At 40.2% G+C, this 27,513-nt stretch overlaps 1 protein-coding gene across 6 annotated transcripts in view; it reads left to right on the forward strand.

Annotated features, from left to right (window-relative positions):
- Rap1 (RAS oncogene family member Rap1) overlaps nt 1-27,513 on the forward strand; it is a 141,352-nt gene that overhangs the window by 46,126 nt on the left and 67,713 nt on the right. For all 6 annotated transcript variants that reach the window (XM_067141194.2, XM_067141196.2, XM_067141195.2 and 3 more), the window contains 2 exons: nt 6,392-6,500; nt 21,458-21,670. In XM_067141194.2, the coding sequence (XP_066997295.1) occupies nt 21,488-21,670 (183 nt within the window). In that variant the 5' untranslated portion in view covers nt 6,392-6,500; nt 21,458-21,487. The remainder of the gene's footprint in view (nt 1-6,391; nt 6,501-21,457; nt 21,671-27,513) is intronic.

A 27,513-nucleotide genomic window follows, 5' to 3' on the forward strand; every position in this document is an offset into this window, starting at 1 on the left:
GAAGTTTGAAACCTTCTCTTCAAGCTCTCTGCCTGGAGCTATGTCATGTTAGTTAATTTGTGCCATTACCTTCAGTTGTTATGCCTTCTGAACATCGCCCTGCAGCCCCTGCCACCGAATAACACGCCTCGTTCATTAGACCATAGCGATAGACAGGATGCCTGTACACACTCCCAATTTTAATTGGCTAGAGAAAATATACACAAAATTCCTGATTGGTTAAGAACTAAGGAAGAGGGAAGCCATCGGAATGTTGACAACTGTAACACATGAACAAAACAATCTTCACAGACTTAAAATTTACCACCTGCAAGAAATTGAAATTCCCTTAGGAATTAATTGTCCTTAATCCCGCCAATACCGAGCTCGATAGGTGGAGTCGCTTAAGTGCCGTGAGTATCCAGTAATTGGGAGATAGTGGATTCGAACCCCACTGCCGGCAGCCCTGAAGATGGTTTTCCATGGTTTCCCGTTTTCACATCAGGCAAATGCTGGGGCTGTATCTTAATTAAGGCCATGGCCGCTTCCTTCCCTTTCCTAGGCCTTTCCTCCCTCATTGTTGCCATATGACATCTGTGTCTGTGGTGTAAAGCAAAGAAAAAAAATTCCCGCCATACGGTGCACTAAGGCCAATAGTGTCTGTCTGTTAGGTCATCAGCCCAGAGGCTGGTTGGATCCTCAAATAGCACCACCAAAGGTTATGCGGTTATAAGGGAACCGCAAAAACCAATGGCAGCACCAAAATGAGGCATACTGGGCAAGACGAGGAGTGAGGTAGTTTGCCATTGCTTTCCTCACTGGGTCAGAAAGTGCTATTGCAGCATGACTGACCCTATGAGGAGCACCTTTCATAACACTCGGATGCACTAGTTGAGCTCTGACTGTCATTACTCAGCACCATCCATACCCCAGCAGCTTCCATATTGTCACAGCCATGGATGAGACTGGGACTTAGGTGAAAGCTACACTTTACTCTGGCCAGGCCAATAGTAGAGACATCAAATGATTGAAAGTTGAAGCATCCTGTCTTACACTAGTTTGTTTCACGACACAGATGGTCTTATAGAAGGCACACAGTTTAACCGAACAGAGAAGGTGTACCTCCGGTACAAGAATACATTGTAAAAGATGCATACTAGGCCTGTATATGTCATGGAACAAGTATGGCAGTAAACAATGACTACTTAGATTCTATATACACGAGTTGAAAGAGTAAATATTACACCCATACACACTTATTTGTAGTAGTAGTAATAATAATAATAATAATAATAATTAGTTCCAGGAAATAACTGTATTTTAATTTCAAAATCAGTCACATACTATAATGGTCCAACCGCACAGTCTATCGTACATCACGAGTCACACAAAATAGTCTGCAGTGTTCAGAAGGAAATCTCTGCAAGCAGTTTTAAGTTTCGTATAAGTCTTACAGTTCCTAACATCAACTGGAAATGTGTTCCAAAGTCATGACCCAGTTACAACGAAGGATTTATTGTACTTAGTATTAAGATTATGGAATGAGGATAGAAAATGAAATTTCAAAAAAATTTATAGGGAGAGATCTGCATCTATATTTTGATACACAGATATGCAACTTTTGCCTCCCTTCGGGTTTCAGCCAGGAAATAGCTTTGTAGCTAGGAGTTAACGTGTGAATCTTAACTCAAGTTGAATACAAACCGAAGACTAGAGTTCAATGCTTGTTGCAGTTTTATAGTTTGATCTCTATTTGTGTCAATGAGGACCAAGTCGCAATAGTAAAGTATTGGTAGTATAAGAGTTTTGATGAGTTTTATGCTCGCTTGTTGTGTCAATGTGTCCTTTTGCCGTTTGAGTGGGTGTAGTATTGCGTACATCTTTCTGCACGTATTACGTGAGCAGATTAGTCAAATGTTTGTCAGTTATAGTCATACCAAGGTTCTTCACCGATTTACTTAACGGAATGACAGTTGCATTTAAAGTCACTGGAGGAAATAGTGCCGTGGTTTTTAAACAGGGAACTCAATAATCCCTGCGTACAAATTATAACAACTTGGGTAATTTTAGGGGTTGAGAAGGAGAGTGTTATCACTGGCATACATGCTGAGTTTTGCAGGTCTGTGTTTACATCTTGTATCACGTTCGATATATTTTTAATACCAACGCGATGTAAATTTGGAGCTCATCCGCACAAAGGTGATATTTGTTTGTTTTATTACTGAGGAGATGTCATTAATATAAAGAACAAAAGTCGACTAAGAACAGAACACTGTGAGGTTCCTGCCTTCCGGAGTTGCCGCTGTGAAGCAGTACCTTGTGCTATAGCACGTTGCATACGATCTGTAAGATATGCCGCAAAAAAGAAATTAAAGCCTCGTTACCGAAAAACAATTCAAGTTTCTTTAAACAATGTCTGGATGTTTATCGTATCAAAAGCACCGCTGAAGTCAAGGAGTGTGAGTATTGTCACTCGTCTTTTGTCTGTTGCTTGTCTGATGTCCTCCGTCACTCTCAGTAAGGCAGTTGCTGTACTATGGCCATTCTTGAAGCATGATTTAAGTGGGTCCAGAAGAGAGTCAGTGTGTAGGTAATCCAATATTTGAGCATGTACCAACAGTTCTAACACTTGGGAAAGAGCAGGGAGAATTGAAACGGGATGGAAACCGGATAGGAGTTTCAAATCTGGGTGTTTAGGAAGTGGAATTTTAACGTACTTGCAAATTGCCGGTAATGTGCCATTTTTCAGACAGTAATTAAAAATTGCTCCAGTAATATTATGTATGACGTAATAGGAATATCGACACCTTACTTTGGATTTAAGAGTACAAGACTTTCTTAACTTCTTTAGTGCTGACAGTAAGTTACGTAAGCAAAGCAGGGGCGGTTTTGTGGGACAAGTGATGGGCCGTTATTTACGTGCAATCTGTTGAGCGGATTAGACCGAACTCTCTCTTCCGTGAAATATACATTTAAATTGTAGAGTTCAATGTTAGGTACCTCAAGCTGTTCCCTTGGTTTGCCTATGCCCATGGCTCGGAGATGCCTCCAGGCACTAGCCTTATTTACATTACTGTTTCGCGAAGCATATTTAAATTTAGATTATGGATGTTTTGTTTAGTTTTATTCCTAATTATTTTTATAATTTTCATAGTAACTTGGGTCATGAGTAAGTTTGTAATGTTGATAAAGAGTATCACATTGAGACATATTTTTAACTGTAGAGGTTAGACATGGATTAGGTGCGCGGGATATTATGTCATTTTCGTGCATGTTTGTTTTATGGACTGTATATTAATGAATTAAATTTTTTTATTTTGCATCAATGTGTGTCAGATTTAAAATCTCATTCCAAAATATTGTAGGCATTGTATTTAATACATACTATACATGTTATATACATAGATTTGTGTTTCGGAACACAAAGTGAGTAAGCCAGAAATATATAAGATCGTAGATGGACATGGCCGGTACTGAAATTGAGATTTATATCTGTGTCAAGTCGTTCAGTCTGGACATGTTAATCAAGAGGTTTTTCTATTTGGATTTTGGGCTATAGTTTGGGTCAAAGGAAGTGGATATTTTAGTTAATTCATCCACCTGTTCAACTGATGAAATGTGGAGGCACATGCTTTCCCTAGTGCACAGTCACTGCATTGTCCTCTTTAGCAGGCTTGTAGTGGTGTCTCAACGGCACGCTAGCTGCCAGCATCTTGCAAAGGTGTAACAATCCCATCTGATGAATCCACTGCTACACTGGGGAGAAACGCTGGCTATTTCACAATTGAAAAGGCCTGAAGAGCTTACGTGTTTTTAATGAAGTGTTGGAACTGTGTAAATTTGATGGTGGATTAGGGTTTGGGACCTCAGGTATAACGGTAGTTCAAATGAAAATGAAACAGGGGCACAGGTTTAAATCAACAAGGTTCATTTCAAGTAATGTCCAAAGTTATACAAGCGCTTGCCCTCCTGTTTCACCTTGTGGTGAATACCCTGCTTGTAGAACTTCTTTGGCTGAGATTGGAATCAGTTGGGAACCTTGTCCCAACTTTGCTGTTGGAGTAGAAGTGCCAACCCTTCAATGCCTTTTTCAGCGAACCAGAGGTCCAGAAGTTGCATGGCGATAGATAAGGCTATGCAGTGAGTGGCACATTGAAAGAGGCATTGAAGGGTTGTTGCTTCTACTTGGATAATGGAGTCTTGGTCAATGTTCTAAACTGGTTCCAATCTCAGCCAAAAGAATTCTACGAGCAGGATATTCACTACATGGTGAAACGGTGCATCAAGTGCTTTTGTAACTCTGAAGATTACTTTTCAAATAGACCTTGTTGATATAATTTCGTGGTCTCTGCTCCGCTTTCATTTGATGCGTTCTTATACGTGTGGTACGGCTTTTATATTTGGATTTCACATACAGTATTCTGTGTCAGATTTTGTTCGCATTTAAAATTTATAATTGGTGATGAATTAAAGCGTTACATGTAATGAAGAAACCAAGTTCCAGACAAAAAATTAGCCACCCTCTGGAGACATCTTTCTAATACACTGTAACTCCACCTCCAACTTTGATAACTGCCTTGATTCGGTGCGGGAGTCCCAAAAGTTTCTGCGTGTATGCCATATCCAATTGTAGCTATTCGCCGATTATGAAATCCCGTAAAGCCATCAAATTATGGGGATTCTGATGTCTATGTGTTTCACCTTCTGTTTCAAATAGTCCCACTCATTTTCTGTATGATTGAGATTGAAGGATTTGGCGATGGGCCAGATGGGGTGTGGCAAGGTATCAGTGTGTCCATCAAACCAGTCATGTATGTGTGCACTCCTGTGAACACGACCGTTGTCATCTTGGAAAATAGGAGTGTCCACAGCATACTTGCCTTGAAAAATGTGAATGAAGGGAGACACTTGGTCACAGAAAATGTTGAAATAAGCATTCTGGTTCGTATTCAGTGACCTGAAATATTGTGCCTAGTCGTAGTATAAAAAGCAACCCCCGAACATCAACACTCTGCTTGAACTGCACCCTCCATTTATTGCAGGTTAAGCACCTCATTGGGCTGTCATTATCTTGAGTAATTTGAAGGCAGGCAGAACTGAGACTTGCTGGACACACTACACAGCTCCATTTGTCTATTGTCCGTGTTCAGTGTTGCTAGGCAAATATTTACGTGCCGCCATGAGCAATGGCCTTACATGGGGTACCAGACTCCAAATGTTCATTGCATGCAACATAAGACCTCTTGTGGGACTAAATTCCGGCATCTCGGAGTCTCCGAAAACCATACAGGTCGTTAGTGAGACGGAAAGCCAATAACATTATTATTACATTGCATGTGGTTCCCTTCGCAATGTTCATTCAAAAACTGGTTGGAAGGGACCTTCATTCTGTGATGGCAGTAATTCCCATTGGGTTTGGGAACGATCTTCATTGACTTGTCCCTGTTGGTTGGAATATTTTTATAACCAAAGTTCTTATGCAGTCTTTCATGGCCACGAGTTGTACACCATTCCCGTGAGACATGTTGGACAGTCTGATGGATACAGCAACAAATCAGGCAACTTTGTTTCATTGTGTGGTTATGGACACGTCCACACATGATATTCCCCTTTTGCCAGGCTGTCACATTGCTTTAACAACCTATCTTGATATGCTGCTCCCATACAACAGACTGCCGCACATACACCACTTAACTGCCATGGTCACGTCAGTGGTGACGGGTCACACGACTGCCTGGTACCAGTGCAACATCACCTTCATTGTTCCTAAGTGACCCGTGTTCTTTCAAGGGTGCGACTATAATTCTTTGTCCAGTATGCTTAGTACTAGATCCAATTTGGGGATGATTTGATTAGAAGATATGTTCTCCTTGGTAGCTATTGCTACCATTATGCAGACATCTGTTGGGAAAAAAAAAAGGCCAAGCTGAGTGGCCTTCTGACCCCAACTTGGCAGGTTCGATCCTGGCTCAGTCCGGTGGTATTTGAAGGTGCTCAAATTACATCTGCCTCGTGTCTGTAGATTTACTGGCACGTAAAAGAACTCCTGGGGGACTAAATTCCGGTACCTCTGCGTCTCCGAAAACCGAAAAAGTAGTTGGTGCGACGTAAAGCCAATAACATTAAAATGAATTTGTTGCAAAAATATTTTGGTTCATGTGTGATTTGAATGATTTCGAAGTATAGTTAATGGAAGTGGAGATTTCAGTGCTAGCTGCAAATCTTGTATGGAGGCTCTTGGTTCATACAGGGGCCTGCACAGTAAACTGTAATGCAATTTTTTTCTTTATAGCTGTAGCATAACCAGTATTTTGATGAATACTTTTTCACCTGTACTATTTTTATTTTTCCTCTGTCATTCAAGCTTTCTTCTTAAATTGAGATGTTATGACCCTTTCCTTTCTCTTTTCAGACTGATTTCCTCCTTGATGTTTAATGAACATATTTTGGGACTGTGCATTGCCCATTCTGCCATACGGTGACTGCTGCTGCACAGTAGACTGTAGGTGTAGTTTTTCAAGGTTTGTATGAATATTTTCTCCATTTTATATTTTCTGTGTGGGGTTACGTGATTTAGTATTGACAAAGAGTGAAGAAACTTCATACTAAAGCCTTCTTCTTGGTTATACACTTCATTAATATACTATAACAGTTCACATCCTTGTAATGAACTAAATTCTGAAATAATTTGAAGCTTCGTTAAGTATTCGGAGCGTAGAGGGGCTAGGCTGTGAGCTTGCATCCGGGAGATAGTAGGTTCGAATCCCACTATCGGCAGCCCTGAAGATGGTTTTCCGTGGTTTCCCATTTTCACACCAGGCAAATGCTGGGGCTGTACCTTAATTAAGGCCTCGGCCGCTTCCTTCCAACTCCTAGGTCTTTCCTATCCCATCGTCGCCATAAGACCTATCTGTCGGTGCGACGTTAAACCCCTAGCAAAAAAAAGTATTCGGAAACTGCAGTTTTTTTTAAATTGCTTGGTTGAGGGACTCGTTTGATGTTTATTGATGTTGTCCATGTTTTTGCTATTTGCTTCCTTTCTTTTCTAAGTACTTTACCCTGTTTTTAAGATGTCTGACAGGTGCTAACCTAGGAGTTTACTCTCTTCCTCACTCCCCATCACCCACATGCATGCTGCTAATCTTGTCCTACCAACTATCTCCGCAGTGAACCACCTCTCTTCCCTCTTCGCATCAGGAGAGGTAAAAAACATAAGAACGAACACATACTGTTGAACTTGATTGATTTGAAAGTTTCTAATTCTAAATTGTGAATAGAACTTTCCTTGCGTTCTTTTATGTTTTATTTTACATGATAAAATGCTCTGAGTTTTGTGGTCTGTTATTGTTTTTCATATTTTACTGTCATAGCAACTCGAGGAACCAGTGAGAAATTTAGGATCATTTCGAATGAGATTCTGATGATTATGGTGTTACATTAATTTAAATTCATGGTTAATTTGAATATTTGTGGGCTACTCTAGTTGAATTTACCAAGTTCTATTTTAATAGGATGAGGGCAATGACAAGGCAGTCTAGAGAGAGAGAGAGAGAGAGAGAGAGAGAGAGTGTGTGTGTGTGTGTGTGTGTGTGTGTACAAGGACAAACTACAGATCTTCATTCATTTCCATCTGCAAATAGATTGGCTGTCTCATCACCCACAGTTCTGCATCCAGTTCTTACCTCTGAGGATCAACGCTAAGAGCATTTTTGCCTGTCGACTGGTACTGGTGTTGAGCACTGTGTCTTAGTGAATTAATACATTAATACACTGAAGAAAATGGAAATTGCAACACCCAGAAGGAGTGGTGCTACATTGCTGCACTTGAAAATGCAGGACGAGTGTTCGATTGTGATTCAATGATTACACTTTCAGGTCCCTCTGACCGCAAGTTTGGACAATAATCAATACAGGATATGCCCACCACAAGCTGCAATACATTGATGAATTCGTCGAGGCATGGAGTCAATAAGGCCCTAGATCGCTTCCTGAGGAATTGTGACCCATGCTTGCTGCACTGCATGGGTGAGTTGTTCCAGAGTTGTGGGTGGCTGAGCGCGGTTGGCCAGTTGTCCACCCATCATGTCCCTCACATGCTCAATCGGACTAAGGTCTGGGGATCTGGCGGGCCATTCTAAGGTTGTGATGTCGTGGAGAGCTTCTCTGGAGATGCGTGCAGTATGAACCTGGGCATTGTCCTGCTGAAACATCCCATTAGTAATGTTCGCAGTCATAGGGACAACCACTGTATTGAGTACCCTATCAACGTACTGTCGAGCAGTCATAGTGCCCTCAACAAGCACTAATTGTGATTTCACGTTAAAGCCAATATCTCCCCAGACCATAATGCTTGGTGTTGGCCCTGTGTGCCACTCGACAATAAGATCTGGGCGGCCTCTCTCCCCGGTACGTCGGCGCAACGATTCCGGTGATCACTGCGGGCAAGGCAGAAGCGCGATTCGTCACTGAAGACGACCCTATGCCGTTCGTCGAGCCACGTCGATCTTTCTCGACACCAGGCCAGCCTTGCACGTCGCTGTTGTGGGGTCAATAGAATATCTTCTGCAGGGACACGGGCTCGTAAGCCAGCTGCACGCAGGCGATTACCTACTGTTTGTTGTGTAACGTGGGGTGCCACAGCTGCTCAATTTCGCGCTGCTGTTGCGTGGGGTTCCATCCGGGCCATCCGTAAGATGCGGCGATCCTCTCTCACAGTTGTCTGTCGTGCTGGGCCTGTGCCAGGTCTATGAGTGTGGGTACCTTCATTTGACCACTGCTGCCGTACACATTGTACCGTAGATGCCTGTCGGCCAACACGTGCAGCGACAGTCCTTAGCGATAATCTAGCCTCACACAGCCCAATTATCTGAGCCCTCTCAGCCGGCGGCAGTTGTTGATAGAGTGCTCTTCTCTGTCATCGAGGCATGTTTGACGGGGAACACTTCACTGCAGAGACTGCAAGTCAACTACGCTACACCATAGTCCTTATACTGGAGTTGATTCCTCCCCGACCAATCACGTTGGGAGACCTGTAGCAACAATCCAATTGGTCTGAAACTTTGATCGTTTACATACCTACAGGGCATTGTTCCATATCTTTAAAATCAACACAAACGACCAATGCCTTCATGGTGTTGCAATTTCCATTTTCTTAAGTGTGTAATTGTATGTATGTTAGCTATATTTATCATTTAGGGTGAATATTATTCTCAGATTTATGGTTTATTGGGCGAGTTGGCCATGAGGTTAGGGCCGTGCAGCTGTGAGCGTGCATCCGGAAGATAGTGGTGTCGAACCCCACTGTCAGCAGCCCTGAAGATGGTTTTCCGTGGTTTCCTATTTTCGCACCAGGCAAATGCTGGGGCTGTACTGTAAGGCTATGGCTGCTTCCTTCCCACTCCTAGCCCTTTCCCATCCCATCGTTGCCACAAAACCTATCTGTGTCGGTGCGGTGTAACACCAGTAGTAAAAAAAATAAAAAAATAAAAAATAAATTTAAGGTTAAGAATTGTTTTCAATGTATGTGTACTCGTCTGTACAAAATTGTCAAAGAAATGTTTAATGTTAAACATACATTCTTGAATCATGAATATTCATAAATTGTGGATAGCCGATGGCCAAAGAGATATTTGGAATCCTACCACTTAAAAAATATGTTCATACTATTTCAAACAAGTGGGTATGATAGAAAGTAGACATCTGCGACAGCCAATTTTTCTGCGTTGAGCGTACAGCATGCAAATTACATCCCAAATAATTATTTCAGTTTATGCCATGTTAATTCTTTCTCCATTTTAATGTCTTCCAAAAAATTGCCACGTTTAAACATGCTCAAATGCAGCCTTAACTGAAACTATCTTGGAACAGAATGACGACTTAACGGCACCATTGAGGTTGACAGGTGTACATTCAGAATGTTTACATTTTCAGTTTATTTTAAGCATGTTTTTTAAAATAATTCCAGCCGTGGTTTGTAAAGGCAATAAATAATTACTCTGTATTGTGATATTACTCTTTGCTATAAATACAATGTACATGCTATTCGATATAGTAACACAACCTGAGAAATGCACTTTGAGTTTCAATAAAAAAGTTACTCATAAGGAAAGGAATCTCAAGTTGCTTAAATATTGACTGCCACCGGGCGAGTTGGCCGTGCAGTTAGGGGCACGCAACTGTGAGCTTGCATCCGGGAGATAGTGGGTTTGAACCCCAATGTCGGCAGCCATGAAGATGGTTTTCTGTGGTTTTCTATTTTCACACCAGGCAAATGCTGGGGCTGTGCTGTAAGGCCACGGCTGCTTCCTTCTCACTCCTAGCCATTTCCCATCTCATCGTTGCCACAAGTCCTATCTATCGGTGCAACGTAAAGCAACTAGCAAAAAACAAATGGACTGCCAGATGTGTATACTATGATTTCATACAAGCATATGGCATAGAAATTTGGCGTGGGGCTTCCTTCGAACAAAACAATTACATGAAGTACAAGAAAGAGTTGTTGAATATATATTCAGAATGAAATGGAAAGAACTATGCAGCCATTCATTTCTAGAGAGGAAAATTTTACTTGAAGGTTTGTACGTTTTTAGTAGTTCCTTTTAATAAGATTTGTCAACCTTCGAGCAACTAGTATGTACCAAGATATAACTGCTTTAAAAAAAAAAAAAAAAAAAAAAAAAAAAAAACCCCACACTTAATCGGCCATACGTAAAATGTGATCCTGAATAACGGCTGATAAGACTGTATTTGTCAGCTCTTGAGTGAAAGTTGGGCCCCTGAAGTCCTGTATGAATTGAAGGAAAAAATTGTTAATACAGTATGTAATTATTTATCTTATATCACATACTCCTCTTTATTCCAAGAACGGCACGTTGACTGTGGTAGTAGGCAGTTGTGTTATTCTGTGATGTTGCCACATAAATCTCACATATTTTTTGTGCTGTGTGTTTGGTTTTTGGTGGCTTGCTGGGAAATTTGCAGACAATTCAGTATGTGTTGCAACTGTTCTCTGCCCATTTTAATTGTGGACTACATTTTTTCTTTCCTATGGTTAACGTTTTCATCTTGTAGAGGAAATCTTGTAGAGGCCCTAATGCATTTTTCTCATTAAGCCTTGCTCAGATACTAATCTGTCAGATATGCTGAAAAATAAGAGCTTGAAGAGAAAATTGTAAGCTGAAGGAAGTAAGAGCAATTTTTCACAACTCAGAAGAAGTGAAGATGAAACTAGTGAGTGAACAACACGAAGTTTCATTTGCTTATCTAGTCTTCTAAGGTTCTGGTGAAACAGAGAGCAGTATAGAAGTGAAATTAAGGACCCATCTTTGGATTGTATTCTCTTCGTCATCACTGTTGCTTCAGTTCTCATTCAAGAGCGTAATTTTGTTCCATTTTCTAAAGATCCCATTATTTGACCTACAATTCTAGCTCTGGAGGAAAAATAAACATTGTCGGACTGCAATTACCTTGAGTATATGTGTTCAGTCTTCAGCCGTAAGGCTGGTTGGATCCTCAACAGCTCCGCCATCAGCTGTCATAGATGGCGTGGGTATCACTGAAGGGGCGTACTAGGGAAATTAAGAGTGAGGTAGTTTCCCGTTGCTTTCCTCACCGAGCCGGAAGTTCCTATTATTTATCAGTCTGCCAAGCCCACTGAAATGCACGTACCAACCAACCCTACGGGCAACATTTTCACACCATTCATAGCAGAGACTGCCTGCAGAAGGAATGGCATTACTAGCATCACACATACCTCAGTTACTTTCATATTGTCAAAGCCAAGGATAAGACAGAGAGATCAATGAAAGTAACAAAATTGCTCTTGCCCATACCAGAAGACATAGTGCACTGTAAACACTAGGTCCTGCCAGCAAAGGCATGCAATTACCTTATGTATTTTAATATAAGCAGGCACCAATTATAAGCCAAGCCCCAGGAAGTTAGAAACAAAGGTTTAAAAAAAAAAAAAAAGATAAATGGAGCACACGGAGCATGAGGAATAAATTTTCTGCCTTTCGTTCTTTAATCTGTCATCACCATCAAATGATACCGATTTTTAGTCACCATCGTTATACAGTGCATAGTCTTACCGTCAAGTGCATTACATATTGAACATTTTCTGAACGCACGGCTGACTTTTTTTTTTTTGCAGTGTTTGGGGACAACACTAGAATTTAAAAAGCTTCAGTTAGTAGAATTATCAGTTTTTGCGTTGATAGTATCCATAGGAAGATTACTTACTGTATGTCCTTCAGTAGATGATGATTTTCCTGCCACAAGACTAAATTTGCCTTTCTGCATCTTCTATGGAATTAATTTCAGTTCTTGATCGTATCACATTTCAAAAAGCAAACAATGGTCGGAGAATATCTTCAAGAGAAGCTGTTCATTCTTGGACTGAGTGGGGTGGTACACTCATTATGGCTGGATAATAGACCTCAATTTCCTTGTCATCAAATGGTCTGGTGTCATGCAATTGGTCCATGGACTTGACAAAGGGACATGATAGCAGTGGTATAGTGACTGGGTTCTCACCCAGCTGGCTGTGTTTGAAAACCCAGGCAATGCACATGGGGCTTTTAAAATGAAAAGTCACATTGTTCTGGTTTGGATTCCATATAAACCTGGAGGTGGTGGCAGTGATTGTTTTAATAGGATGTACAATGAAATTGGAGGACACGTGTCTGTGGTCTTGATATAGTCATGTGAAAACTGCAAGGTTGCTAGGCAGTTGAAAAGTAGCAGGAACATCTGCTACGATAATAACTATTTGCTGTAACTATGCATCAACAAAGATAATTACTGTAAAACTTGCTCAGAGCGGAACTTCTATAAAGCGGAGACTTGTCCAATGTGTACGAAAGTTATGGTCCCGGCGCACTGAATATTGCTTTGCATGTTATCGATGTTGTATGAAGCGGAATCTGTTCAACGTAGAAACAGAAGGAAGTTACGAAAATAATTACTGTATAATACGGAAATTATGCTTTAGCTGTGAAAATTATTTAGGCATACCCGGTACTGCAGGTACATAAATATTTCGCCAGGGGAAGAGTCAGGTGTTTACAGACTGTAACACGCCTCACTAATGAGGTCCTTCTTCTTCATGTGCCACGTCCTCGCAGAACGTTGGTGATCAGTAGCATGATCTGTTGTTTGTTCATAGCTGTTCTGAACAGAGTAAGCTTTGTCACCCCAAACCACTGGCTCATGTTGCCGAGCCATGATGTCCTACTTCTCCCCGGACCAAGTTTTCCATTAATTTTCCCTTGGAGTATTACTTGCAGAAGGTTGTATTTACACTTCTGCATCATATGACCAAAGTATTCTAGCTTCTTTCTCTTGATGGTAGTGAGAATTTCTGGTCTTTTGTTCATATGGTGCAAAACGTCTATATTGGTCATTTTAGCTGTCCAAGGTATCTTCAGCATCCTTCGGTACGTCCACATTTGAAATCCCATTTCTTGCACATGGGGTCAGTTAGTGTCCGTGCCTCAACGCCGTATAACAGAATGCTGAAAACGTAGCACCGGAGTAGTCGTGTCCGTAGTGCATACCTGCCAACTTTCCCGATTTAGGCGGGAGACTCCCGATTTTCGACAGTTTTTCCCGCCTCCCGATTATTCTATCTTTTCTCCCGATTTTAGCTTATTTTTTGGTGAACTTCAAACATTTGTTTTCAAATCCCGCCATTTCAGCTTTTTTACGCCAGTGGCCGGATGTCCTTCGCTCATTGGCCGCTTTCAAACGAAATATCGAAGTTTATTAATGCGAGAAATGTGCGCGAATGTGCGATGTTTATTGAAACTTGTATATCGCGACGCGTATATCGATTGTCAATCTCTCGTTCTCGCGTGCTATGTTCGTGTTCGTTCACGTCAGTCTAGTCGATTCCATCTTCTTTGGTCGATTCTAGAGACTAGTCGCTTTCTTAGTAATTTAGTGACATGATTTCAATGATAACGACTAGTGACTTTTCTAGAGATTTTAGGAGCCATTTGGAGACAATTCTGACTAATTTTAATTTATTTCAGTATAAATAAAATGTTTTGTCTGTACACGTTTTAATTTTCCGTAATTTCTGTCTGTCTGTCTGTCTGTACGTACGCAGGCTCATCACGAGAAAACGGCTGAAGAGAATTTAATGGAAATCGGTATATAACGTCGGGGAATAAGTCGCTACAATCTAGGCCATAAATAATTTTATTCACGCTGAGTGAAATGGTAGTTTAGGGGAAGGCCTAAAATTTAATTCTCAAATATTTATGTTATTATTGGCCCTAGCGATAAATACTACATAACTAAAGTTATATATGATTAAATTTCCTATCATTTATGTCTTATGCATTTTTACCGTACCGGCTGTGATAACGGAGATATTCATGAATTTGGATTTTTTTTTTTTTCCTAAGTCCATATCAGCGCCGAGGTATGAGAAAATGGGTGAACAGAATTTTATGTAAAGTCAGAGAATAAGGAACTACAGTCTATGCTATAAATAATTTTATTCATTCTGTTCGAAATGGTAGTTGAGGGGAAGGTGCCAAAAATTAAATTTTTAATTACCTATCTTAGTGGTCAAATTGAAAAGTACTACATAACAAAAGTTACAGAGAATGCAATTTCCGATTATTTGTCTTATTCAGTTTTGCAAGAGACAATTCTCATGATTGATTCGTATTGAAACTGACTTAAGCAAATTATCACAAAAATATATTCTATTATCACCACCTATTCAATACAAGCCACGTGCTACGTGAATGAAATCTACATAATACTATATACACTTCTCAGGGACATTTTTCGCCCCTTGTTAAGGGCATCATGAACCTTTAGGAAACCTGAAGTTCAAATGTCTGTAACATACTTTTCATTGTAATCCATGCATGAATAGATAAGGTTTCAGACATTTGACCTTAAGGTTACCTAAAGGTTGATGATGCCCTTAAAAGGGGCAAAAAATGTCCCTGAGAAGTGTATATAGTATTATGTAGATTTCATCCGCGTAGCACGTGGCTTGTATTGAATAGGTGGTAATAATAGAATAAATTATTTTTGTGATAATTTGCTTATTCAGTTTTACCGTTCCGACTACAATAATATTGGTAGTGATGGTGATTAAATTTTGAATATTATAAGAATGAGGAAAGTCATGAAGGAACGATCGCTTGAATAATAACACAAGAGGGAGTCATGAAAGAAAGGGTGACTCGCTTTACATTAGATGCTCTAATATCACAGATTCGGGAGAAAACTAAATGTGAAGGCCTCCAATATAGAAAGCTCATAAAATTGATCAACAATAACATTACATTGACCATTGTTTGTTGTGATGTGCTTTGTGTATTCTGCTTCCATTTATCTACGATAGACAGGATTACTGCTGCGTTTCAAGTATAACAGCGGGAAGAAGCTGGGGAGTGGGGAGTTAGATCTCTCTCTTGTTTAGCATGCCATTCTTCTGGTTCATAAATTTTCTGATACTACTGGTACGTAACACACTGGATCATCATAGTATTCCAGCTATTCGATCCCTACTCTGAGGTGGTGATTTGAATGAGCAGTGTGCACACTTAAACAGAATAATTACACAGGAGTGTTCGCGGCTGTCTGCAGCCTGGTCATTCTGGCTCTGAAACTTTGAACTGATAGATTGACACCGCAGTACTTTTCGGTAAAAGTGAGAAAATGTGCTGTTTTCATTTTATCGAATATTTCGTATGAAAGCATTGCTTTTAATCGCGACATTCATACTGGCACCGTCGTAATGACATGTTGACTTCAGTTGGGAAAACTATAAGGACAGTCTTTCTGAGAATTCTGTAGCGAAACACGGGGACATCAGCTACTTATTTGATCCAAGTAGCATTGCGCTTCGCATAATTGCGCGGGCGCTTTATGCAATATATTAATTTTTGCATTTCTAAGTAATGGCATCTAAGTGCATGACTGATTCATACATGTGGAGCATGAGTTCATACTATTTTTGGTAGGCTTATCAGAGACCGATCATCCCACTCACGTACTTCCTGTGAGGGAATTGAGATGTGTAATTTTTAACCTTGTAGCTTCGTATAGCAACAGTCGGGCTTTGAGACAATAAGTCTTATAAATATATCGTAGTACTGTGTTGCACAAGACATGTAGAATAAGCAATTTTGACCAATTTTATCTCCTGATTTCACCTGATTTTTCCTGATTTTCAAATCAAAATCTCCTGGTTTTTGGTTTTCTAAAGTTGGCAGGTATGCCGTAGTGAAACGGAGAGGTCACGGCTTGTCAAAAGTTTTCTAAGTCTCTGAAAAGAAGTTCTGGCCTGCCCAATTTTGCATCTGATCTCGTGTGTAAGTTCCCAGTCATCATCGATGTGACATCCCGGGTATTTAAATGCTGCCACTCTCGCGATCTGTTCCTTTGCTGCTGTGAGATTACCTTGAATGCCATCTTCTTTCCTACTTATAACCATCCACTTGGTCTTCTTTACAAGCCTCAAGCCCATTGTGCTGCTGGCTTCAATGACAGCATTAAGTAGTTCCTGTAGATCCTGGAGATTGGTTGCTGGTAGCAATGTGTCATCGGCGTACCTGATGTTATTTATGATGAAACCATTAACCACAACTCCTTGAGTCTTTCCGTAAAGAGCATCTCGAAAAATCTTTTCTGAATAGATGTTGAAAAGCATGGGGGAAAGAATACAGCCTTGGCGAACTACTTTCATAATTGATACTTCTTCCGAGATACAACCATCGACTCTTATGCCAGCACACTGGTTCCATTAGAGATTACGAATAATACGAATGTCCCGTCCATCAAGTCCTGATTCTCGAAGAATGTTCATAAGTTCATCGTGGCGGACTGTATCGAAGGCATTTTCGTAATCGATGAGACATGCAAAAACATCGACATTGACATCTCGGCACCGTTGGACTAATACCTGCAGACTGAATAATGCCTCTCTAGTACCAAAACCATGTCCGAAGCCAAACTGTGAGGTTCCAATATTCTCTTCACATTTATGATAAATTCTCGCATGCAAGACTTTTAGGGATACTTTCAGAACGTGGCTTATCAAATTAATTGTTCTATATTCATTCCAGAATTTTCCATTGGCTCCCTTAGGCACTCTTACAAAAGTCGATTTGAGCCAGTCTCGTGGAATGGTTCCACTGCGGTGAATACTGTTGAATAGGTCAGCTAATAATGAAAGGGATTTTTCTTTCTCAAGCTGTTTCAGTATCTCAGCATACATCTCATCAGGGCCTGGAGCCTTCCCATTCTTCGCTGTTCTTATGGCATATTCTACTTCTGCACGTGATACCCACACCGTCTGCCCAAGCACCATGATTCACATTTCTATGATCCAAGAAGAGATTTTGTACGTATTCCATCCATTCCTTCAGTTTCTCTTTTGTGCTCCCTAGGAGGTCACCATTCTTATTAAGGAGGACTCCACTACCCTTCTTGTTATATGCACTGGTTACTTGTTTCACTTTCTTGTACATGTTGAAAAAATCATGTTTTGAATTCATTAATAGTATTTCGTTGCATTCCTCAGAGCCGTCGTTATTTTGCATTCCTTATTCTTTGTTGTATTAAATTCTGCAAACTTTTGTACTTTACAAGATCTAGTTTTTAAAAGACCTTCTCTGATCCATCAGCTTCAGGATTTCTTCTGTCATCCACAGCTTGTTTTTCCTTCTTCCAGCATCCATTAATTGTGCTTGACTTACGTCGTCAATTGCACATTTGATGTGATCCCGAGTGCCTTCAACATCATTTACATTAATGTTGTTTAAAACTTCCGCAAGTTTTAAACGTAGGGCTGACTGAAATTCATCCTTCAGTGCTTGATCATGAAGCTTCTGAATCTCAATCCAACTAAAACTCCCCTTTACATGGCATTTCTTCAGCCTGAGATACATGGAAGCAAACAGTAGGCTATGGTCTGAGTTGATACCAGCACCAGGGTATGTTTTCACACATTTGATAGAATTTCTGAACTGCTTGTTAATTATGATTCAATCAATCTGGTTCCTAGTACTGCTGTCAGCATTATAGAGGTCCATGTATAGAGGCAATGTGGAGGTAGCTGGAAATGTGCATTTGCTATAATAAGGCCCTCCTCCTGACACATCTGGACCAGTCGATCACCTCGAGTATTGCTTGCTCCTAATCTGTAGTCACAGACTACATCAGCCTGTCGGCCATGGCTGACTTTAGCATTGAAATCGCCCATCACAATGTTTTTCTCGCATGGTTTGGTGTATGACAGGGCTGCTTCGATTTTCGTGTAAAAATCTTCGACATCGTCTGATGCATTACATGTTGGAGCATATACTCAGATGATATTCACTAAAATTGGTCGTGCATTAAGCTGTAATAAATATACCCTATCTGATACTGGTATAAAATTTTTCAAAGACTTACTGATGTCTCGATATACAATGAATCCCACACCATTAAGATGGCGAGGATCGTCATTACCAGAATAGTATACCTGATAACCACTGACTACACTCTTTCCTGAATGACGCCAACACATTTCGCTAATGCCAAGAACGTCAATCTTGAGTCTCTCCATCTCTCTGATGGCGTTATGGAGTCTTTCCACTTTGAAACAAGCTGTGAACATTCCACGTTGCTATCCTTCTCATGACTAGCCCGGAGATTAATAGCACCCCCTGCCCACTGAAGGGCTGCCGGGGACTGGGGGCCTTGGTTTTATGTTTTCCAGTCATGCTAAAGATTTTTCTGGGGATTAAATACGAGGTTTTTTCCCGTTGCCTTCCCAAATTACTGGTGGAATGGGATTTATATCTCCACTAATTGCCTGATTCTTGCATGGTTCATAGAGATCTTTATCTTGATGTACAAGTTGAGCCCAGTTCTAAAGTAAACAGTTCCCTTACTTTATATCCCGTCAGTAAATTTGTGTCAGTTTTGAAGACAGAACAATGGCTAAGAAATATACATCACTGACACAACGGGAAAGTGAAGTGAGTGAAAAGGAAAAGTTATCTTGTGTGTGAAATTGTTGCACTTCAGATGTGGAAAAACTAACGTTTATGAGACTTTAAAACATATAGACGACATTGCTAAGCAGTGGATAAAGGGGAATGGACAATTGAAGAGGAAATCTAAGGTAACTGGCAATGAAGAAATCATTTAGTGTGGGAATGGTTCGTCAGTGCCTGTTCGAGACAGAATGAGGCTCTTTGTTAAATCGCTTGGCAGCACCGCCTTTAAAGCATCAACTGCGTGGCTGTAAGAGTTTCGAAACAAGATACTATTGTATGGAATGACGTCTGTGGAGAGTCCAAAGACGTGGATGGAAATGTAGTAGCAGAATGGAAATCGAATCTGCAGAATTTAATTTCTGCCTATGAACCTGAATATATCTTCAACGCTGACGAAACAGGATTGTTTTTTCGAGCTTGCCTTCAAAATCGCTTCTGCTTCGTGGGGAAAGATGTGGTGGGGGTAAAATGTGAAAAGAAAAATTTACAGTACTGTTGTGCGGTAACCTGGAGGGGGGAAATGGAAAAGTCCCTGGTAATTGTGAAATCAGCAAAACCAAGGTTTTTTTAAAAACTTGGACTTGTGCAAGCTTCCGGTAATTTGGAAGAGCAATTGGGAAAGCCTGGATGACCAGTGGTCTAATGGAAGAATGGCTGGACTAATTTAAGTGTAGATTGAAGAGGGAAAATTGCAAAGTTATTCTTTTTCTCGACAATGCCACTTGTCACCCACATGTGTTGCTTTCCAGTGTCAAGCTAGCCTGGTTTCCACCTATTCTTCTTGAGCTACTGTACAGTGCTAAAGACTGCATTGAGAAAGACATGACATAAAGGAAGGTGAAACAGGTTTCTTTGTTAGGCATGTGGAAGATGGAATAATTTTGACAAATATAGTATTGTATGTAATGTGTTATATGTATACTGTAGTTTGTTTATTAAACATGTGGAATAAGGCAGAAATTGTCCAGTTTTTATTGAGTACTGTACATAATATGTTGAGTGTGTTATAGTGCAGGCCTATGCAAGAGTAAGAAAAACCTACTGCACATCAAAATATTATGTTATGTCCTTTCACTAGAGTTTAATCCTGATGTAAACAAATAGGCGGAGCGCGTTGTTTTTGCACGTGGACGTACACGTAGTTGATTCAACCGTCGCACTCACTCGACTGTATGCGAGCTTGAAGGAAAGTAGTACGTGGCATTTATTTTATTTTAGTTTCTTACATTTAGATAGTTTGGAAGAGTATGTAATCAAATAGTTGTCATATATACCAGTATATATGTTTTTTATATATAAAATAGTGATTAAATAACGAGAAATGAAGGCACAAGGCGTGGTGTAATACAGGAAGTCTTCTTGTAGTGGGAGAAAGACCCAAGCTGTACAGCGTGGAGATAAGGTGTTTGCATCTTGCAGCAGCAGACAGTGTCAGTATTCATAGTGAGAGAAATGGAGCAAGAGGTAGGACCATCGTGTGTAGTGAAGCGCAAAAGAGGAAAACCGCTCAGAAGTGACCATAGGCAGTGCATTGTGAATGTGTTCAATAAGCTAAGTGAGCAGAATCCAGGTTTAATCGTTTATTCAGAAGTTCAGATCTTCGCACTGTTACCATATGCGATGCGTAGCCCTGTGCGTGCGAACACGAGACGTTGACGGGGTGGAGGTCGGTACTACACGCTCAGCGAATCACAACTCTTTCTTTGGCAGAGGCGTGGACATACCATGTTCACATCAGGATTAAACTCTCGTGAAAAGACATTTACTGAGATTTGCAACACCAAAACTAGACTAATGGATCAGGAGTAAGTAATTTGTGACTCTTTTTGTATAATTTTTTTCCGGTCCGGAACCTTGTCCAGTTTGGAAAAGAAACTAGCGATTCCGCTTTGAGCAAGATTTACTGTATAATGGCCGGGCTGAGTGGCTCAGACACGTTTGAGGTGCTGGCCTTCTGACCCTAGCTTGGCAGGTGCGATCCAGGCTCAGTCTGGTGGTATTTGAAGGTGCTCAAATAAATCAGCCTCGTGTTGTACTTCGGCATCTCCGAAAGCCGTAAAAATAGTCAGTAGGATGTTAAGCAAATATTATGTTTATTATTAGATAATTATATTATATCCTTGCTGTAGCAAGGCATTCTGTAAAGACCACTGCACAATTATGCTCAAAATTCTGAATATGTGTTATTGTTGTTGCCAGGGATGATCATCATTACTATCCATAGTGTAACGTTCAGAAGATTGTAATGTTTTAATAATGTAAAATTCTTGGAACATTTTTTAAATGAATCAGTCAAGCATTAGTGTTCTTTTATGCCTGTGTACAAAATTGTTTGGATTGTCATATTGAAAAATATTTCTGTTGTGGGCCCTGAAATATTCATAGGTGGCTATTAGGCAAGTTTTTAATCTCTCATGCTATAGGAAGTAGGATTTGTTAATATGGTCATCTTTTCTTTCCAGAGTGATTGGGAGAGGGCACTGCCGTGTGAGATGCGTGAATATAAGATTGTAGTACTGGGCAGTGGTGGTGTTGGAAAATCTGCTCTTACAGTCCAGTTTGTACAAGGCATCTTTGTAGAAAAATATGATCCAACAATAGAGGACAGCTATCGGAAACAAGTAGAAGTGGATGGTCAGCAATGTATGTTGGAGATACTGGATACAGCTGGTACAGTAAGTATTGTATATATTATGTATTGTGATAAAATTTTGATAGATCTCTCTCTCCTGTCAATTGAGTCGTCCAGTTGCAAAACCTGTTATGTCCATTTTTTTCTCAAAATGTGTTATCACCGCCATTGTATGCAGCTCATCAAAATACACAATCCAGCAATGTAATACATGAGCAAAGGCCATTTAATCCATATGTTAAAAGGTGACAAATAACAAAACTGCTGCAAAGGTCGTTGTGTCCAGCGTGTGTTATGCAGCAAAGCTCGTTATGTCGCAGAACCCTGTAAGAGGATCATACATACATGAACAAAATAAGGCAACTATGTGATAAGAAGCGAAGTAAACAATAACAGCGATTGTGGTGGAAGCAGAAAGCATATTGAAACATGGGAAACCCTTATCTGCTATTGTGCCAGTACCAGTGGCGGAAGGGGTTCGTCTTAAGAAAGAAAAGCTCAACGACCTGCACACATTGCTGCCCAAACATTACGGGAAAGAGTGGATAGGGAACGATGACCTCACCACCCGCGGCAATATTCAAAGAGTGAAATGCCAGACTATGATATTGATATGGGAGATTTTGTTGAGGACAATAACGGATTGTTAATATAACTGTACAGAGTGTTACAGAACTTATAAAACGTTTTGAATGAGTGATGATTTCTTGATGTAATCATTAAATCGAAGAGTGGGGATTAGATATCAAAACATTATATGTAGGGGCTGTATTTTTTGGTAATAGCGATAAGCACGAAATTTTTCATATTTTCTTTCTAGCCTTTATATGACCTTGTAGGTACCGTACCGTAACGTATTTTAGCGAAATTTACTCGCGAAATATCGTGAAATCTGTTTATTACGCGAATCGCGCAAATAATCACGAAATATACCCCACTTGGTAAGAAAAATGCGAAATCGTATCAGTAAAGATCTCCAATAAACGTTTAAATGCTCTTGAGAACTTGACTATAGTAGTTTCCTTCTCTGTTGATTGATAGCGCTGTATATTCTCTACACAAATGCACACAAAGTGTATCGGAAGTATGTGTATAAAAATCGATAACTGTTATTGATTACAGCAAATGGCGTTGCGGTCGTAGCAAGATCGGTTGTAGATACAGCAGTGTGCATTATACTCTTTCGCATTGAAAGTTCGCCACTTATGAACCTTCATCAGCAAATGTCCAGCATTTAAGTACAAAAATGCTGAAAACTAAAGTCACAACAGTTTTTCCGAGGGCCGAGAAATACAACAGTGAGGTGTGTTCTATGTATTTGATGCTGCAAGAAAGATTCAAATGTGTAAGTACTGTAATGTTCGCATTACGTGAAAACGAAGAGATGCGTGCGATAAATACTGTAGAGAATCAGAAACAGACAAAAAGAAGAAGAATGAAGCAAATGAACATAATTTTAAGCGGCAAATAACAATCGGCGTTACTTTACACATCGCAAAGGAGTTGAAAAGTGATAGAGAGTAATTTGTAATAGACACAACAAAAGTTTTCATGCAAGCCAGCATTTCTATAGAAAAATTGGATTAGCCTGGCATGACGACATGGATGAATATAAAAGGGAAGATAAATAATACCGACTTTATTATAAAATATGACAATATTAGTAGGCCTATTCTAAATAAATCGCACCGAGCTCGATAGCTGCAGTCGCTTAAGTGGAGGCAGTATCCAGTAATCGGGAGATAGTGGGTTTGAGCCCCACTATCGGCAGCCCTGAAGATGGTTTTCCGTGGTTTCCCATTTTCACACCAGGCAAATGCTGGGGTTTTAAGGCCACGGCCTCTTCCTTCCAATTCCTAGGCCTTTCCTATCCCATCGTCGCCGTAAGACCTATCTGTGTCGGTGCGACGTAAAGCAAAGAGCAAATAAATAAATAAATAAATAAATAAATAAATAAATAAATCGCCTGGTTGAGTTGTAATAATGTTATTGTTTTTACGTCCCACTAACTACTTTTACGGTTTTCGGAGATGCCGAGATGTCGGAATGTTGTCCCACAGGAGGTTTTTACGCGCCAATAAAACTGGCCGGGCAGCACCAGCATATCCATGAATATCTTCCAGGGATATATGGCTTTGCAAAATGCAGTGAAAGCACGTCTGATAGAAGTGAAGAAACCGGGCGAGTTGGCCGTGCGCTTCCTTCCTACTCCTAGGCCTTTCCCATCCCATCGTCGCCATAAGACCTATCTGTGTCGGTGCGACGTAAAGCCCCTAGCAAAAAAAAAAAAAGTGAAGAAAGTTGACATTGTTAGTGAAGTTTTAGGAGGATTTGCACCAAGTGTTCGCAAGTATTATGGTTTCCGACGTCTAATGTGGTCAGCGAAAGGGGCTGCTTTGTTTACAAAAACATACTTTCTGACTGTTGTACAACTCTGAATCCTGATAATGTTGAAACCATGCGTAGTTTTTTACTTTGGAGACAAGTCATTCAAAATGTTTAAACATGTAGAACGCGAGGAAGAGTCCCTTGTGAGCTTCATCCGGGAGATAGTAGGTTCGAATCCCACTATCGGCAGCCCTGAAGATGGTTTTCCGTGGTTTCCCATTTGGTTTTCCGTGGTTTCCCATTTTCACACCAGGCAAATGCTGGGGCTGTACCTTAATTAAGGCCACGGCCGCTTGTGAGGTTTCAGTGATTTATATAGGCCTACCGATATTTATTTCTACAACATTATGTATATTTGGCTTTACAAGGTTCCAATCAGTGTTATTTGCTCTCAGCTGTGAGTGGATTTTCGAGAATAATCTCCCCTCTCGTCTGTCAGTGTTTCAGGTGACGTAACTGCGTGTGCTGGCAGCCTTCAACAGCTGTTGATCTACTTTCGGCTGGCTCCCATCGGCACGGCACTGTAACAGCTGATACACGCGGTCTCGTAAACAAATATTCCGTAATAAAATTTTCCCATCTTTCCTAAATTAACTGAGGCACCATTTAGACGGGTACAATACTAATAACAATTAATAGGATTTCTGGTCTTTGGAACCAAACATCCGACTTCATAACCATAAATGATAAAAAGAGAATAATCCGAACTAGGTATTAAATGTGTGTGGTGACCACTGATGCATCAGGTTGTGGAATCTCTCAAAGCACATCTTTATTGTGTTTGTGTCTTCTTCTGAATCATGTTCACTATTACTCGCATCACTATATGATTTATTTCACTATATTTATGGTATTACATTAGAGTTCATACTTTAAAAAACTGTAATGCAATTGATGGATCTCTTATGTGCCGTGTGCCAACGGCCATAGCCATGTTAAAACACCAGATCATGTGAGATCCCTGAAGTTAAGCAACATTGGGCGTGGTCAAGATTTGGATGGGTTGCCACACACTGTTGGTGGGGGTAAGGGAATGGAGGAGCGGAAAAGAACTGGCCACCCTACCACACGTAAACTCCGGCCCAGGCACACCTCTGCTGAGGTTCGGACCTGCCTTCGGGCAGAATACACCCGTACCTTTACCATGGTAATAGTGCTTTGAAATCAGTCGGTTTATCATTGTGTTAAAAAGTTCAACGTATAAACTTAGCTAATAAAATATGGCAGGTATTTAGTTTATTTGGTTTTTGGTCTGTTCAGAATTGTTTGTACAACAGATAAAGCCATGTAAGAATCAGTACAAAAATATTATCTATGATTTGTTAGGTCTGTTAAATCTGCATCCGCTATTACGTGCACGCTGGTGTTGAGTCTATACAGCTCTGACATGATTTGAAAGGCAGAATATGATGTGTAGAGCTGTAGTTTGCCGCCATTTGTATTTTTTCCCATAGCAACAATGGTGAAAATAGGAGAATGTACGCTGCTTGGGCTTCGTTCTCCACAATAAATGGCACTGCCCATATGGCCTTCAACCTCAATGTGTTAATCAGACGAGAACTAAACAGGATTCTGCTACCTTTTAGCGGTGTGATAAGTCTCCCGCACAGGTGCTAGTGAGCTTCTGTTAAAATATGCACACTAGATAATAAAAGTTTTTCAGTTTAACTGTAAGTTATTTACATAGGATGTTGTAGTACAAGAGGACTACACAGAAATTTCATAAAGGAAACAGCATCTGAAGTCGCTAATGGTAAATTCCCATTGTGACTAATGGTATTAAGTATTTTAGTATGCATGACCTGTATCAAGGAGCTTTTTAGAAATTTTTAAGTGCACTGGCTGCTTTGTTGACGCTACTGTCACATGGTTGAAGGATCTGGCCAATCTAAATATAGATTCTTCACCTACTTCACATATTTGCTCATCTTGTAAACTCTTGCCCTGTGACACGGTATGAATTTGTGAAGAACATCTTGTACAGTGCATTTTTGTAGGAATTCTGTTGTGTCTAGGCTGTTCAGTTTTTTAGTGTGAGTTTATTTCAGAGATTCATACCTGTATATTTCTACCTGCAAATCATTCTCATACTTTTAAGGTTTCACAATGAAAATATTATGGTTTCAGAATGAAAATATTTGACTGGGATGACACCAGCATACATAAATGGCTAGAATCTGAAATATACCTATAAATGGAAAATTTAACACTGTCATTTGTTATACACATGCGGAGTTGCTTCAATTTTTTGATTACGGGTATGGGACAGCGTGGTTTACAGTTGTAATTATGGCTGAAGCATGTATAGCAGTTTTTATGCGAGTATCATGTGTGTCTATTCAAACCAGACCTTCAAATGTTGTTGCCCGTGGTAATTCGGGTAGTAGCGAGCCTCGATAAAGCATATTGAATGAATGGTGAAATGTCAGCACCAGCTCCAGACACAGACTTATGAGGTAAATTATAAGAATACTTTATCTGCACAGTTCTGAAGAATCGGTTGCATTCTCTTCTTTGCTCTTTATATGTTGATTCTATGCAGATACACGTTTCGCTTCTGGTGATTGAAGCATTTGCCAACTGCGTGGTGTAGAGGCAACGTACTTGCCTCTTACCATGAGACCCAGGTCCAGTTCTGGCCCGGTCAAAGATTTTAATCCTGGCCTGAGGGCTACAGCATCGTTCACGTTGCATTATGAGATTAACCGAAAAACTGATGAGTTACCAAAGCTGAACAGTACGACTGAAGATGGCTTCACACTGGCCATACAACACACTAGTATCTTTAGGCCATCTGGCAGGATATTAGTCATCAAAGCCTCTGCCACTAATTTGTAACTAGGGGGAGGAAGAGAGTGTTCATTATGTACACTTGAACAAATATGAAATATTCAAAGTCTTCTGGAGTTCAAATTGTCATTGGTTGTGTACTTGCTTGATCATTGACATTGCATACCTGCCAACGTATACGGTTTATCCGTAAAATTTATGGAAATTGCAGCATTTTACGGATAGACAGTGTCATTTTATGACTTCACAGACAGAAATTTCTTTGCAATCAGTTGTTTACGTGGGTCGAAGGAAAGTCCACAATAGTCAATAACTCGTTCTTTGATATGATCGGTACTTACAACCATGTGTTGTTGGTGTTGTCATTGGGATTGAATTGAAAGCCGGATTAAGAGTTCTTCCATATGAATCTTAGGCGTTGACAGGGTCTGCTCCGCAAATTCTTTGTTCCACTCCGCTTGTTGTGATTTGATCCATAATCTTTGACCGTGTGAGTGTTCTTTGTTCATGAAGTTGGTGTTCCTTGAATATTTTTGCCTTTTAAGGTTATGACATATTTTAATGAAGTTTTTGAGTTTTGGCGTTATAACTTCGTGCTTCGCAGCTTCCTGTATTACTTGGACTAATTACATTCGTTCCATGTGTTTGTATGTTTTTTTACCATGTGCATATTCTTTGTTCACGAGGTTGGCATCATGTTCATTTAAT

The sequence above is a fragment of the Anabrus simplex genome, chromosome 2, assembly GCF_040414725.1.
Source record: "Anabrus simplex isolate iqAnaSimp1 chromosome 2, ASM4041472v1, whole genome shotgun sequence".
NCBI classification, from domain to species: Eukaryota; Metazoa; Arthropoda; class Insecta; order Orthoptera; family Tettigoniidae; genus Anabrus; species Anabrus simplex.